Consider the following 15,433-nt stretch of genomic DNA (forward strand, 5'->3'; position numbering starts at 1 on the left):
TGATAAAAAAAAAAAAAAAAAACATAAGTATAGACCCATATGTACGTTTTAAACACGTGGACCGCAACTGCAGACACGTTTTACTGTTCGAAGGTTCGACGTCCGTCATGCTACGCTATCACCTTCCTCCAGGGGGCAGCAGTTTGTATGCAGCTGGTAGTTTATCGGACCGGAAATGGATGAGAGGAAAGAAGAAGAAGAAGAAGAAGAAGACGTTCCGTTAGCTTGCTAGCTACTGCTGGAAAGTAGCGACAAAATCTTCAGGTATTATGAATAAAATTGGTATTACATTGCCGTCGGATATATACTGCATATTGATAGAAGACGATAAAATAGCATAGGACTTGTTCCGGATGATCGTATCCGAACTGAATGCATCTGAAGGCGGAAGTTGTCTTTTGTTTTTATTCCAGCTGACGAAAGTCAGGCTGCAATGTTGTGTTTTTCATCGAAGGCCCGGACGATTGTTTTTCAGAATTTCCGGTGCAAAGTTGCTGTCTAACTGAAGAGCTAACGGCTAATTACCCAAACTCTTTAACCGTACACGATTGTAACTGAAATGGGATGTTGTTAACTCACAATAAACTCTCCTGTACTCCTCCAGATTATCAACATAATGAGTTATGCAGAGAAGCCGGAGGACATAACAAGGGAAGAGTGGATGGATAAACTCAACAATGTCCACATTCAAAGAGCGGACATGAACAGGCTCATCATGAACTACTTGGTGACAGGTGGAGTACCTTTTTTTTTTTTTTTTTTCGTTGCTTAACGTTTGTTTTCAGATGTCCGTAAGGATCCGGTGTGATTGTTGATTGTGCAGGATTTCACCACGTTTTCTGTTCAACAGAGGGTTTCAAGGAGGCAGCAGAGAAGTTTAGGATGGAGTCTGGAATAGAGCCGAGCGTGGACTTGGATTCCCTTGATGAAAGAATTAAGATCAGAGAAATGATATTGAAGGGACAGATCCAAGATGCTATTGCGCTAATCAACAGTCTGCACCCTGAACTGCTGGATACAAACCGATACCTCTACTTTCATTTACAGGTAAAATAAAACACAGTGCTGACATCTCAGCTTCTTACTTTCTGAAATACTGTTTGTACTACATGCAATGCTACTTCTGTTATATTCGCCCCTGATTGCCCCGGTGGCTTTTTGTTAATTGCAGCAGCAGCATCTTATTGAGCTGATTCGTTTGAGGGAGACCGAAGCTGCCCTTGAATTTGCCCAGTCTCAGTTAGCAGAGCAGGGGGAGGAGAGCCGAGAATGTCTGACTGAGATGGAGAGGACGCTGGCCCTGCTGGCGTTTGACAACCCAGAGGAGTCACCTTTTGGAGATCTGCTCAATATGATGCAGAGGCAAAAGGTAGAGTCAAAGCATATTAGTGAAGTTGAAAGATGTCTTGCACTTGACCCCTTTCACTGGAATTATATTTCCTTCTCACATGGAATAGTTATGTTTAAAATGATGCTCTTTATACGTTATGTTTATGTTTGTTCTGCTGTTATCAGGCCTTTCCTACAAAAGAGATCTTGATTCTTTTGAGAAAATCTGAATAAATAAAGGTTATGATGAAGTAAATAATGATAAAGTGCTTGCTACCTGGTTTTCACGATTTACACACAAAGCTTTAAAATAATAATAATAATAATAATTCTGCAGCATGAGGACACTCTTCACGGTTACTGCTGCAGTTTTATTGAAATTGATTTGAAAAACTTTCAAATTAAATTAATCTGAATGACCTCATTTGTTCTTTATTATTGATTATATGGTCACTGAGTAGACAACCTTGTCTACTCAGGGTGTGAAAAAGTAGCATAAATTCCTCTGACTCTCTGAAAGGAGCTTGTTATAGTATGAAGAAAAAAAAAATACAGTATGTGACTTTTGTACAAAGCATTAACCTGTATGTGGTTTTATCTTTCAGGTGTGGAGTGAAGTGAATCAGTGTGTGCTAGACTATGAAAACAGAGAGTCGACACCCAAGCTGGCCAAGCTCCTGAAGCTACTGCTGTGGGCTCAAAATGAACTCGACCAAAAGAAAGTGAAGTATCCCAAAATGACTGACCTCAGCAAGGGAACCATCGAAGACCCGAAATAAGGACCCAGAGTAAAAACAAAAAAAAGTACCACATCATTACAAAACGGACACATTTACTTTGTCTATTTATACCCCAACAAACTGACTCATAAAGTACAACCTTTTCTTTTTGTAAGGGTTGCTTTTTGATACTTTAATAACTGAGAATGTGCTGGATGGAAAGCATTTTAAAATGACTTCTGACACTAAAATAACATGCAGACCACAATTTACATTTTTTTTATGTTAAATTAGCATATTTCAGTTACACTAGTTTTTCTGTCTGTTGGCAGGGAAAGTTGTTGGCTCAGGAGGGTGTGAATAAAGCCTAAATTAGGCTTTCACTTTCTGTGTATGACCACTTCGAAGGGGCAAAGTTTGATGTTCAGGGACAATGGTTGGCTCAGAGTGCACTGCCTCAAATAAACATATAGTTGTTCCTTAACAAATTCACATTTAGACTAATATTCTCTCAGCTAGTTTAGCTACTTTAGTGTGACGGCAGCAGCCAAAACTAGATTGGGATGCTTCAAGCGACTGTGACTCCGAAAGTTAATTTCAACATTAATTTCTTTCTGCGTTATTGCTTGAGACGTTACAAAAAACATGCTGACAAAGAAAAGATAAACTTTTAAACTATACATAATGGTAACAAAGGGGGGAAAGGTAAGATTACTGGAATGCTATAACCTTTGCAGCATTCTGTGTCTGTCCGGGTTTACAGGCAGCCTCAGTTTTATAGTGTTTTAAAATATCGCACACGATGTTTAAAGATGTGAATGGGTAACTCCATGTCCACTGACATGGAGACACTTTTACAGATTGATTATTTACATTTAGGAAACAAGTAGCTCTTTTGCAAAATATGATGTGCTTTTTTTGTTTCTTTTTATTTTGCTGTTATATTATTTCGAAATAAAAGTGAATTTTTAAACCGGGAAAGTCTTACGGGATGTGGTGTCTTCATTCCAGAAATTTCAAAGTGGTTTACCAGCCGAGGTTAAAAGTAACAAGGCACATTTACTCACCGCTGTGAGGTTGGCATGTTTTGCTTTTTTACACTTTGCTATATTTGAGAGAACTACTACACTTTTAACTGCACAACCACCATGTGACAGCTGCCAAGTTACTTTGCAGATTTTACACAACAAATTATTGATCCAATTATATGATGGTTGACATAGATGAAGCTATCCAATTACCCAAGCAGCTAAAAATGACCTTCATCAATTCTAAAACGCCAATAGTTTGAAAGAGACTGTATGCTAAATGACCAGCAGTGGAGAAAGTGTTAAACAAAATTTACTTTAGAGAAAGTAGCAATTGTTGGACTTGGGGGCTCCTGCTAGTACAAAGCCAATATGTGTCAGCCCCCAGTCCTGCGTGTTCTTTAATGAGGCAATAGGAGAAGATGTCAGGCTTCAAAATATTTATTTAACAGCAACAGAATAATCAGTTTACAGAGCTCTGGGTCCAGACTATGTTTCCCTGACCTCAACAGAGTATGTGTCAGTTCACGAAGTCTGAGCTCCTGACTTTCCCTCACCCAGTCTTCTTATAGTACAGACACCAAAAAGTCAAGTGTATTGATGACTTTGTTGGTTGGTCGAGGTGGTGGTTGTCTTCCTTCACACCCTGTCGTCCAGACAGCCGTCTGTTCCTGTTTATGCCTCAAAGAACAACAGTATGTGACCCCACAGGTTACCGACCCCCTCCTGTGACCTTTTGGTTTGGCACAGTACTTTCACTCTCATTCCCAAACACAGCCCTTTTGTCTACACCTTCATTCACAAATACAACCTTTTGTCTACCCCTTAGGATTAATAGTTGATAATACAACCTATATATAATTAATATGATATGGCATACATATATGTTGTATTATTGTAAACATAACCTAGCACAGAATCGCACACAATGCTCAAAATGAAAATACTCTCCTGTGGATAAATTCCTGTAAAAATGCCATATATTTTTTGGAGTATTATTACTGATGCGATAATGTATACGTACCATTTTACTGTTGTGGTTTGTGGAGATTAAGCTATTTCAAGTGATTTATATGATGCTGTGGTGCTTCATATTTTACAAATTTATTTGTTTTGTAGAGGAACTCCTAGTCTGTTAAAAATTCATATACAAAATGAATCTGGAGGAATATTTCACTCTGAATTGTAGTAGAGTATAAAGTTAAGTGTTTGCGTAAGTGTACTCTTGATTTATGCTTTTACTTTAATTTGAAAAAGTTTATTTTGGCGACATTTGCATTGGTATATTTTAAATGGTGGTGGTGCTTTAACTTCAGCACCATCTGTAGAGTATCATAAGAGGGGCAGACGGACTGTGTCAGCAGACACTGCGCAGATCTCTGCCCCACAGGCTGACAACCACATCAGCTCCTCAGCACCGGGACCATCCCGGTACATCCTGGTACTCTCACGATGCTCCCATCGACTCATTTTGCACTGTCATGACTGGTTTGGGCCCGGCAGAGTCAGATGCATCTCTCTGGCGTTTTGGGTGATATTGTAATGGATGAAGCGGCTGACGGTGCAATTGAAGCCGGGCTAAATCACTTCCTGATCCACCCTACCGACCAGAAGAAGAACTGCGTGGCTGGCTGGAGGAGGAGGAGGCTGGGGAGAAAAACTGACACGTGGATTACTCCTCCTCGGGCATCAGGGAAAACAGACTCCGTCCTTTGGCTCTTTCACCGTGATCATCGCCTGCGATCCTCCTGTCAGTCCACTCTTATGGAACTTAAAGACCGTAAACCTACGATGTGATTGCGCAAATATCTCATTAAAAGATTAGGTTGTTTTTTTCCCCTAAACGTTTTACTTCTCTGACTGAACGACCCGGAAAGAGATTGTAAGTAAATAGTCGGAGCGGTTGAGAAGAGGCTGCCGTCCGTCACCTCGCGTTGAATGGCAGTTATTCAAAAATATGGCAAGAACTATAATCCAGATTTGGCCAGTCACAAGGAAAACCATCCGTCTGAGAAGATCGGGGTGCCTGGGTGTCACAAGAAGTGGCCTGAACACAACACTTACTGGCCAAGGTAACAATTTTCAAACCAACACAGTGGTGACTGTTTTACTGTTTGTCATTATAACTCGACAGGTTTACACATTTGCTCATGGGAAGTGTTTTTAACCTTAATCAGTACTACTACTTTTGAGGGGTTCCTACTATATGTATATGTACTATATATATATATTAAGGTCACGCATGAGAGCCATGTGCTGTGTCTGGTTGTGTAATGACACGTATCAACTGTGGCCTGTCATAGTTGAATACTTTTAAGATGTAGTTGCAGTGCCCCATATGGGCCAAATGATTTCAAAGAAGGAAGTGTCTTGTCTGGTGTCTTTCTGGTAAAACTATCATAAAATACCTTTAAATTATTATGTTATCCACTCATTTTCTCTCTGTTGGGGGTTGTGACACTTATTTCCTAAAGATTTGTTCAAACCATAACGGGCTCATGTTTGAATCGATCCCCAGTGAAACCATTTGAACCCCTCGTTGAAGAAAGGCTGCAGTTACCTCCTCCACGTTTCATTCAATTTCAGCTGGTTTTAAGTCCAAAGTTTGTCTCCCATTCAATTCATTCAGGCCAGTGGCGAGGGTATGGACGGTGGTGCTGCTGCTGGGGACGTGCCTCCTCTACTGTGCCCGTGTGGCGATGCCCATCTGTGCTGTCAGCATGGCAGAGCAGTTCAGCTGGAGCAAGAGGGAGTCTGGCATGGTGCTGGGCAGCTTCTTCTGGGGCTACTGCTTCACCCAGGTGTTCGGAGGCTACGTCAGTGACCGGTGAGAAACGTGTGGACAGAGATGCAGAGAGGGTTTTCTTGTGTTCACCTGGATTTCCAGCATTAATAACAAGTGTCATTTTACTTAGGACCATTACTGGCAGTGACGCAAACAGCCCAGTTGTGTTTGCTCAGTCTGGAGAGATAATGTAGTGAACAATGGGCTGTGTTGTCTCTGTTTTATCATGTCGTTAACTGTAGGCTCTCAGTCAACACATGAGCAGCTTATCTATTAAAGACAATGAGTTTTATTCACTCTAGAATTGTCGCTCCAATGCTAAAATTATTCCTTCAAATGCTTTGTTTGTTAGTAGATCTCAGTTCCTAAAACTCCACCAAATGTTTAACAGATTCTCTAAGATGATATTTCTGGCAGAATTAGTGTGACAGGTTATTCAGGAAATGAAAAATTAACCACCTTTCATTTTAGGTGATGTGAGCATTTCTCTGCATATTCAAAGGTTAAAGTTAATACAAACTGTGTTGTGTGTCCACAGGGTGGGAGGAGAAAAGGTTCTCTTGCTGTCTGCTGCAGCCTGGGGGTCAATGACGGCCTTTACCCCCATCCTTGCCCACTTCTGCTCCCAGCCCATCCTCTCCATGACGCTGGCCCGCTTCCTTATGGGCCTGTTGCAAGGTAAGATGGCTGGTGTGCCTGGATGAATCATCACTTTATATGAAATCAGTGATGTGGAATGCTTCTTTTCTACCGCATGACACGGCTCAACCCGACTTGCCTTTGATACCAGGTACTTATCTGGGTGTTCACTGCTGATGGTATTAATTCAGCGTATAGTGACGCTGCCTGAGACTACTTTGACGTCATCGTCATCTCAACACATGACACAGTGATGCAGTAGGATTCTACAGACAATTCTCTTCGACCAATCAGAGGTCTTCGGTGTGCTTGTGTCACCTTTAAGTATCGGCTCAGTTCGCTTGGAACGTAGACAGAGGTGATACCAAAAAAAGTACCAGGTACCAGGTCCTATTCACAACTTTTGCCCGATGTAAAACTAAATAAGACGAGAAGAGTTGCGTCGAGTTGAGCAGCACCACGTGGTGGGAAAATGACTACAGATCCTAACCGTAAAAAAAGACAGAGCCACACTTCAAAGTCTGAAAGGACATCATCATTCAACTTGTTCAAAAGACTGCAAGGACACCAAAGTGTAAAGCTTAGAAAGGGTTTCATGGAGCAAGTAGATCTGAGATACGTTAAGGTATAAGACTGTTTATTTACTGAGAAGTGTAATTTTTACAATTAAAGCTGGCAGTTACTAGGCAGCAGAAACTAAGACCCTTAGAAGTAATGAAACTGAAGTTGTGTTCAGATTGCCCACTTGACCACCTACATAGTGTACTAAATAGTGAACAAAAATCCACTTGTAGTGTCCACGTGTCAACTGTGTCGCGTGAAATATATTGAGGACAAGTGGATAGTCCAAACGCTGCATCAGTGTTTCATTACTTCTATGAGTCTTAGTTTCTGCTGCCTAGTAACTGCCGGATTTATTTGTAAGTCAAGGGAGTCAAGGAATGAAACCACATAAAGCCATGCAGACAAATGTTTAAGTCCTAGTCAGTTACTGTAGCTTTTAGTTTGTCTTTTCTTAAATGATTTAATGTCTGTTGTTTGTCACTTCTAGCAGCTTTCTCTGATAAAAACCAGTTTTACTAAAAGCCTTTTAAGACGTGCACATATCTGATTTAAAGGTATCGATTGGAAGGCCAAAAAAGCTAAATTAAAAACATTGTTATATCAGCAAATCTTTTAATGCTTAAATCAGGAAATTCCAGATCTTTGTAACTTTAATCTATTGCCCAATGCTGTTCCTGTTTTGGTAAAAGTACAGTTGTAGGGTATTTTATTGAAAGAGAGAATCAATATTTTTCACATTACAGTAATACAATAATCACATGACACTTACAGACCTCTGTTGGTGGCCGGTATGAATTACAACACATTAGTGTGTGACAGCCATTGTTACTCTATCATTTGTGTATTTCGATTAAGAGCACGAATAGCACATAGGCCTGGTGATTTAAAAGGAGTGTCTTTATATCTGTTTGGCAGCAAGCTCTTGTTATAAAACACAGATGCAGCCTGACATTTTTGGATTTTAAATAATTCAGCACCTGCCCTAGTAATGGATGTGTTGCTCAAAATGCAAAAAAAACAACTTCCATTTCTTTCCAGACGTTACGTTTGGTTTGTGCAATGAAGTCATGAAATCTACTTCTATTGCCCCATAAATTCTTCTTGGGTGTGTTTTCTGCCTTGATCGTAGGAGTTCATTACCCTTCGCTGGCGAGTCTGTGCTCACAGAAGGTGGTGGAAAGTGAAAGAGGTTTCCTCATGAGCACCGTGGGTAGTGGCTCCTACCTGGGGTGAGTTCCATGTTAGATGCAATAAATGGAGAAAGAGGATTTTTTTTTAAAATTATTATTATTATTATTATTATTTGAGAGCTGTGTCTATTGTGAGCCCATAATGACTCTTAATACCTGCTAAAGTTTAAAAAGAAAGATTTTAGTTTCATGATAACATCCTGACATCTGTTTAGCTCATGGCATGTCTGTGTGTGTGTAATCTGTTTGATGAAGGTATGTTGAAACACCTGTTTGTGTGACTTGCCGTGACATGTTGTGACCTTTTTTTAAAATCAGAACTCTGGTGATTGGAGGGGCTGGCTCCCTCATGTTGGACCTGTATGACTGGGAGAGTGTGTTCTACGTCTCTGGTCTCCTCTCAGTGCTGTGGGCCTACTGCATGTGGAAATATCTACTCAAAGGAGAAGGCAAGGGGAGCTTCAGCTATGTCAACAGTATCCATGCTGTCATTGCACACTCCTCTCTGTTATCTGGTTGTTTGTATAATTGGAGTCAGTGTCCTCTTGTATGACCATGTGCCTGTATTCCTGTGTGTCCGCAGGGCCTATAATCACCCTTGAGTCCTTGGGCAGTGGTGGGGCCCAGTCCAAACTTTCCAAGAGACATTGGTTGCGGCTCCTCAAACAGCCTGCAGTCTGGTGAGATAATGATAAAGTAACTGTGATTATGTGTGGGTGTGAGTACATGTGCAAGTCTCAGTGTATATATGTGTGCATTTTGTGCTTTGTGCATTGTTTTTGTATTCAGATGAATGCGCAGCTGTAATTTTGCCTTTGATTTCAGCTTTGGAAATTTAGAAAATTCAGGAGAATAATTTAGAAGAAAGAATGTAGAAATGCATAAAAACAGGATCAATATCAGATTTTCAAGTATGAAATCTCTGTCTGTCTAAGGCCTCTGGTACTGACTTTTCCCACGTCCTTCCACTCTGTCCTTATAGCCAAGATATTTATATACTGTAATGCAACTGACTTGCTCCATTTTCTGTGACAGTGGGAGCTTCTGTGTTCCTATTTGACATATCTGATCCACCTTGAGAGTAACAGATTAGTTGGTAGCTTGATGGTTATAGTCTTAATTATTAATACACTGTTGTATGATTTTAACCTAATGCTACTTGTATCAGTAGAAGTGTGATTTATAAAGGAAACAAATAGATGTCAAACAAGAAGCACACGTACAAGTTCAAACAAATGGGACTCTGTGTTTGTCAACTGTGGAGCCTTTGGTTTATGATATGTAGAGTGAATGTAGCTGTAATGTACTTACTGTGAACGCTTGTCTCTCCTCATTTCCTGACCAGTGCTGTGATCGTGACGCACCTCTGCACAGCGAGCACTTTCTTCACTCTTTTGTCGTGGCTGCCAACGTTCTTTAAAGACACTTTCCCTGATGCCAAGGTAACCATACTACCTTCTCATCCTTCTCCCGGAAGCTCTGTGAGACTGTAGTTAAGCTAAATGCTAGCACCAGCATGGTAACAGTATTCTCATGTTAAGCAGGTATAGCGTCTTTCTCCTTACTTTAGCCTGTTAAAATGCTCACAGTCACTTACTAGCACAAAGTATAAGTGAATGCAAATTTTGCAGGTTTGTCAGATGGTTACTGAAGCCGTTATGATACATCCTCTTGAAACTGTGAACGTCCATAGAAAAATGTTGCGGTAGATGTAAAATATTCTACCAGATCAGAAAAAACATTGACCTGTTGGTGGCACTAGATGGAAAGTTGTCATCAACGATACATCGTTGGGTGAACCATAAATGTTGCAATCTATAGACAGATCTCTAAAAAAAACAACTGGATTTGCACCTCCTAACACACGACAGGAACTTACCTGACACTCACTGATCCCTGCTGTTTGTGGTCAAGCTCACTGATGAATATGTTGTCCCTCCAGGGCTGGGTGTTCAATGTCATTCCTTGGTTGGTGGCCATACCCTCATCCCTCTTCAGCGGCTGCCTCTCAGACCACCTCATCAGTCAAGGTGGGGGACCTATAGAACACATATTAAAATCATTTTTAAATGAAGGTTATTATTGACAAAACAGCTCTATAACAGACTGTCCTGATTTCTATCTTGATATTCCCCAGGCTTCGACACGGCCTCTGTGAGGAAGTTAATGCAGGTACAATATTTGTCAATTGCAATGTTATTGTGTGTAACATGTTTAGTGTCACTGGGTTTTGTATGAATGCACTCTTTAAACCTCTATATACATAATGAATTATGTATAATTTAGATTTATGTCTTTTTGTGTGCACTCATCCCTCTGTTAGTTTTTCTCCATGGGTGTGTCCAGTGTGTTTACTCTTCTTCTATGTGGCAACCCCACCTTCCCCTGGGCTGTAGCATTTGTGTCTGCCACCATGGGCCTCACCACCTTCAGTCACAGGTACTCGCTGGCACCCACATTTTTTCACACTGTATCTCTGGCCCCGAACCCAACACCATTTTAGATTTAAATGTGGTGTTTCCCAAGGGTCGGTTTGTCAGTTTTATGTTTTGCATGTGCCATTATGGTGAAACCATTTGAAAATATGACCTAGTATTAGATATTTTACTACCTCTTCCTGTGAACAAGTCTGTTTTAAAAAAATAAAGTCCCAAATTATGCTGTTGGGCCTGAGCTTAATCGGGGAAGACATGCTAGGTCTCACCTTATATTAGACATGTAGTTTGTTTAGCTGTACTTGGATCCACTGAGCCTGTGAGTCAAAGCATTTTATTTTGTTTTGACTACTACTAATAATTTCATGATTAGTTCATTACTGGTTTGGGGATTTTTGAAGGATTTGTGGAGAGTAAGATAATAGGAGTGTACAATATCACAAGATATACTTTTTAAATGGACAATGTACGCCCTTCAATTTATGCCAAAATGAATGCTCAGTTTCATAGAGGGGAGGGCAGGTATACAGTTGTGGGTGAAGCGCTACCAAGACAGAACCAAACAATGAGGAAACATGAGCACAAGTATCAGGAAGCTTAACCAATGAGGTGTGGTCTCCTGACCTCGTATGACCTCATGATCTGTTGGCTTTTATCTTGTTTGGTGTTTTTTTTTCTTGTAGATTGTGTAATTTAAATGTTGCCTAAATTCTATCAATAAATATCATATTTTCTTTATGTTTTGTCAATTATTGTACATAAGTTTATTTTTTCTTCAATATGGATTTAAAAAAATGACATGAGGGTACATCCCTAAAATACAGCAAACATTATTAACGTAATATTTTTGAAACATAGCAGTTGGTCTCCAGCTTAATGTTTGTATAATAAAACTTGACGATATAATATAATTAACAGTAGGTTATATATAAAGAGTCTTTATTGGTCACATGCTATACATGGTGTAAACAAAATTATTCTTTAAAGTCCCCTAATTTTTACTGCTCTTACTTCAAAATTTCTTATTTTTGTATGGTCGGAATAAGAAGTTTATTTTATGTCCTGTTCATCTGCAGCAACAGTCACACAGGTTTTTTTTTTATAAGCTTACTTCCTAAAGAAGGAACATTTATTCTTTGTTTTTATGGCAGAGAATATCAGGCTGACTATTGGCCTGACATTCTGACACAACTGGAAGAGTCATTTTGAGCACTTTACAAGATGAAATAGCTAACAACATGTATTTCTTTTGCAGTGGTGTCTCTGTAAATGTCCAAGACCTCGCTCCTTCCTGTGCTGGAGCTTTATTTGGTACGTTTAAAAAAATATGTTCCACAGATAATTGTTTTTTTTGCACCACAGATTAAATTTGTATTCTGTGATAATTGTTCCACCTTTTGTGTCTTTCTTTTACAGGTGTTATGAATACTTGTGGCGCTTTCTCAGGTGAGTTTCTGTCCCTATTAATAAATATCTGCTATGAATTTTTCACCAGCAGTTGCAAACACTATTAAATGAAATAATTGATTCACTTCTCTAAATTCAAACTTTGGGCCGGTGCGTCGCCTGTCAGTCAGGCTGGCTCCTAAGTGCCATGCATATTTCATCAAGGGAGCTTAATGAAGTTTGTGTCAGATGAATAATACAGCGAACAGAGGATGACAGTTACTGGTCCTGTGTGGGACATAGAAAGGACTGTGACATTTTCTCTGCAGTTATTTACATCTGGGAGAAACTGAACTGTACCACCACATGAAAGATACTGTGTGTGTTGTTTCTAGCTTTGTGATAATTAATGGTTGCTGGGTGTTCCTGTGCAGGGGTCCTAATGGTGTATTTCTCGGGGTATCTCATCGAGGCGACGGGCTCATGGGCGTCTGTGTTTGCCCTCATCACCACAGTCAACCTGCTGGGCCTCTGCACCTTCCTGGGCTTTGCGGAGGCCCGCCGGGTCGACATTGACTCTAGAAAGGTTCGCCACCACGACATCCACATCTAAATCATCATAGGAACAAGAATGCTATTCCCAACGGCGATATGACCTTGGCAAACCAGCATCGAGGACATTATGTACATTGGAGTACTATCCAAAGCATAGCAAGAAGTATATGGATAAAACCAGCGGACATCATCTTGGAAAAGTTTGATTGGCTCTCTGTCTGGTTCAGGAAGTAGTGCAACAGTTACTGAAGAGCACACAGCAGACCCTGCACAAAGTTACTGAAAAATCTAATCGAACTGCAGCCTTGAATTCTGGAAGAACAGCTGTGTTAGAGGATGTTCTCTTAGTTCAGGGACAATGTGGAATGGTAAAGATGGCAGGAGAAAAAGTCTACATTACACCTCTGGAAGTTAATTGTTACAGACTTGGTTATTTAGGACTAGAAAAGTCACAGAGATTATAATCGGACAGCCATAGCTCACTGTTTTGGGTGTGTTTGTGTCGAAGGAGCTGTGAGTGATGGATGTGTCAGTAGCTGGAGCGCCCTGACAGCTGTGACAAACCAAGGTGGTGTGTTCTTGCCCTGTAGGGATGGGGGAGGCGGTGCGGGTGACGCAGGGAGAGTCCAGCCTCTCATACCCGGTGTCTTTTATTAGTACGCCCTCTCTCACCCATCGTTGCGATAACTGTCTGAGTGACACCTCATTACCCAGCCACTAATTACCTGGCAGGCGCTCTAATGTCCTGTACCATTTACCTTCTGTGGTCCCTGTCTCCATGGCTACAAGCTCATCTTATCGTTTAGGAGGGGTCACAGAAAGCTTTACGGCGGCAAGGCTTTGACTTTCCCATTTTCCCTGATTGTTGTCTTAAAGAATATGTTTAGAGTTGGAAGACCAAAGGTTATTAATTATTTAAATTAATTGTATTTTCTTTCTATGTATGCATGTAATAGAAATACCTCACTTAATTGTTTTGAGTTTATATTTATGTGGATTAATGAGCTTCAAAAGCTTTTTTAGAGAAAAGCTTGTTAAGTGAGATGACAAAAAGAAATATATATATATATATATATATATCAGGTATGATGACAGAAAATCAGATCAGCAGTGTGAAAGAAACCCAAAAAGACTTTGTTGTGTAAGTTCAGTGTCGTCACTTATGATACCATTGGAAAGAAACTTGTCACTATTATCATCTTGGTGAAAACTGCACAAGCAGACAAGAAGAATCTGCAACTTCTTATGATGAGGGATTTACCCTTATTATCGCACTTAATACTTTTTGTTCCCTAGGCAGTAGACAGGAAGTGATGTAAGTATTTGGGATGGTGCACAGGAGTCTTGTCTCTCCTCTCTGTCTCATTAGAGCAGTTTTAAACACCATAGTCTCCATGTTACACACTGACATGAATGTTGCGAGAAGATTAAAAATGATGTCAGTTGTTCAGTTGAGGAACTGAAGACTACTTGGTGTGTTGATACCATTGCAGAGTATGTAGCAGCATAAATGAATGTTGAACTGATAGTAGCATTTAGGTTTGGTGTTTCAGAGCACAGTTTTACACTTTCTGTTTTACATCGGGGAGATTTAATGTAAAGTCTAGATGCTCACTTGATACTTAAATCTATGCATTTATTATTTTGTGCCTGATTTCAGCAACGGGAGAACTGATCATTGTGGTATCACAGTGTCAGTCATTGATCATTGTACATGATTAAGATTTGCCTTCTCTGTAGGAGTTTTGTTGCTTTTGTGTCACTTGTTATTGTTTTGTACATACAAAGGCACATAGGCTAATATGTTTTCTATAGATTTTGGACATGTATCTTTAGGTTGAACATTTTGTAGAACATATTTGATTTCTGCTATGCTTGTTGCATTCCTCACATTGTCATTGTCAGTAGTTACAAAAATATGGGACTGAGGGAGTAACTGGATCTATACTTTCAGAGTAGTTACAATTTTTAAGTTAAAAATATTTAGATTATTTGTATGCGTGCTAGAAAGACACGTAAACCTATTGAGTGGCTATATAGAGTAATTTATTTTGAGATCTGACATCAACGCCAAATGTCACTTTTATTCCGTACCAACACAATATTTCATAGTGATTATACACAAAGTGTAACTATTTAAACAAGAGCACTGTACACAATATACAGCCTTCAACATTTTTTGGGCCGTTTTTGTTTTTGCAAACCAGGGCCACAAATTCCTCAGATGTTTGCACTGCCTTTGCAGATTTCCATTATTTACATCGGCCTTCATCGCTTGTCCCTTTTTTCTCTAATATTATGTTGACATCCCACAAATGTTTGATATTTACATGATAAATAAGATGGACTTCTGTTCAACATATCTTGCTGTAGGTTCCTGAAAAGCCTTCTGATAAATAGTTTTTGATAACCTGTAACATATGTATGATAAAAAAAAGAAATACAAAAATGCAAGAAAATGCAGTATTCTAATGCTTTTAAGATATGTTGTATTTAAAAGCTATTAACTTTGAATAAAAATATATTTTGTCAGCATTGGCGAGGTGTTTGAGTGTGCTGTACTATCTGCATGTACTTTCTCTGTATTTCCACAGAGAGGCAGCGCTGTGTCAGTAATGAGGAGAGCACATGGAGCCTCCAAATACTTTACAAACACTTCCTGTCATGTGGAATGGGGGCCTTCTGTATGGCTGCACAATGATCTCATTAAGAAGACTTTCAACTTGCAGCTAATATTTCCAACTTCTTCGTGAAACAGCAATTTCTTCCACACACTACATGTACGTCAAAAATCAAGACGATT

The 15,433-nt window shown here is 39.8% G+C and overlaps 2 protein-coding genes across 2 annotated transcripts; both read left to right on the forward strand.

Moving 5' to 3' along the window:
* The first annotated feature begins 173 nt into the window (after positions 1–173).
* On the forward strand, positions 174–3,436 carry LOC138636615 (glucose-induced degradation protein 8-B homolog). Its single transcript, XM_069724702.1, has 5 exons — positions 174–264; positions 605–734; positions 851–1,047; positions 1,172–1,369; positions 1,935–3,436. The coding sequence occupies exons 2-5, from the start codon at positions 617–619 to the stop codon at positions 2,106–2,108; spliced, it is 687 nt and encodes a 228-aa protein (XP_069580803.1). The 5' UTR covers positions 174–264; positions 605–616; the 3' UTR covers positions 2,109–3,436.
* A 1,035-nt stretch (positions 3,437–4,471) lies between these two features.
* slc17a9b (solute carrier family 17 member 9b) lies at positions 4,472–15,168 on the forward strand. The gene is made up of 13 exons (XM_069724689.1): positions 4,472–5,148; positions 5,706–5,903; positions 6,400–6,539; positions 8,194–8,293; positions 8,573–8,703; positions 8,838–8,934; positions 9,600–9,696; positions 10,197–10,284; positions 10,392–10,426; positions 10,578–10,693; positions 11,945–12,000; positions 12,106–12,135; positions 12,510–15,168. The coding sequence occupies exons 1-13, from the start codon at positions 5,015–5,017 to the stop codon at positions 12,686–12,688; spliced, it is 1,401 nt and encodes a 466-aa protein (XP_069580790.1). The 5' UTR covers positions 4,472–5,014; the 3' UTR covers positions 12,689–15,168.
* Positions 15,169–15,433: the final 265 nt, after the last annotated feature.

The sequence above is a fragment of the Brachyistius frenatus genome, unplaced genomic scaffold (genome assembly GCF_029030835.1).
Source record: "Brachyistius frenatus isolate BFR_SWC_R1_liver_20210118 unplaced genomic scaffold, ASM2903083v1 Contig_6, whole genome shotgun sequence".
Taxonomy (NCBI): domain Eukaryota; kingdom Metazoa; phylum Chordata; class Actinopteri; family Embiotocidae; genus Brachyistius; species Brachyistius frenatus.

Bases quoted from the DNA above. Each gene is read 5' to 3' on its own strand.
- slc17a9b (XM_069724689.1), top strand. From the start codon at position 5,015: ATGGCAGTTATTCAAAAATATGGCAAGAACTATAATCCAGATTTGGCC. The intron at 8,294-8,572 runs GTGAGTTCCATG...TTTTAAAATCAG, and splicing joins GGTAGTGGCTCCTACCTGGG to AACTCTGGTGATTGGAGGGG. The intron at 10,427-10,577 runs GTACAATATTTG...TCCCTCTGTTAG, and splicing joins CTGTGAGGAAGTTAATGCAG to TTTTTCTCCATGGGTGTGTC.
- LOC138636615 (XM_069724702.1), top strand. From the start codon at position 617: ATGAGTTATGCAGAGAAGCCGGAGGACATAACAAGGGAAGAGTGGATG. The intron at 735-850 runs GTGGAGTACCTT...TCTGTTCAACAG, and splicing joins CATGAACTACTTGGTGACAG to AGGGTTTCAAGGAGGCAGCA. The intron at 1,370-1,934 runs GTAGAGTCAAAG...TTTATCTTTCAG, and splicing joins ATATGATGCAGAGGCAAAAG to GTGTGGAGTGAAGTGAATCA.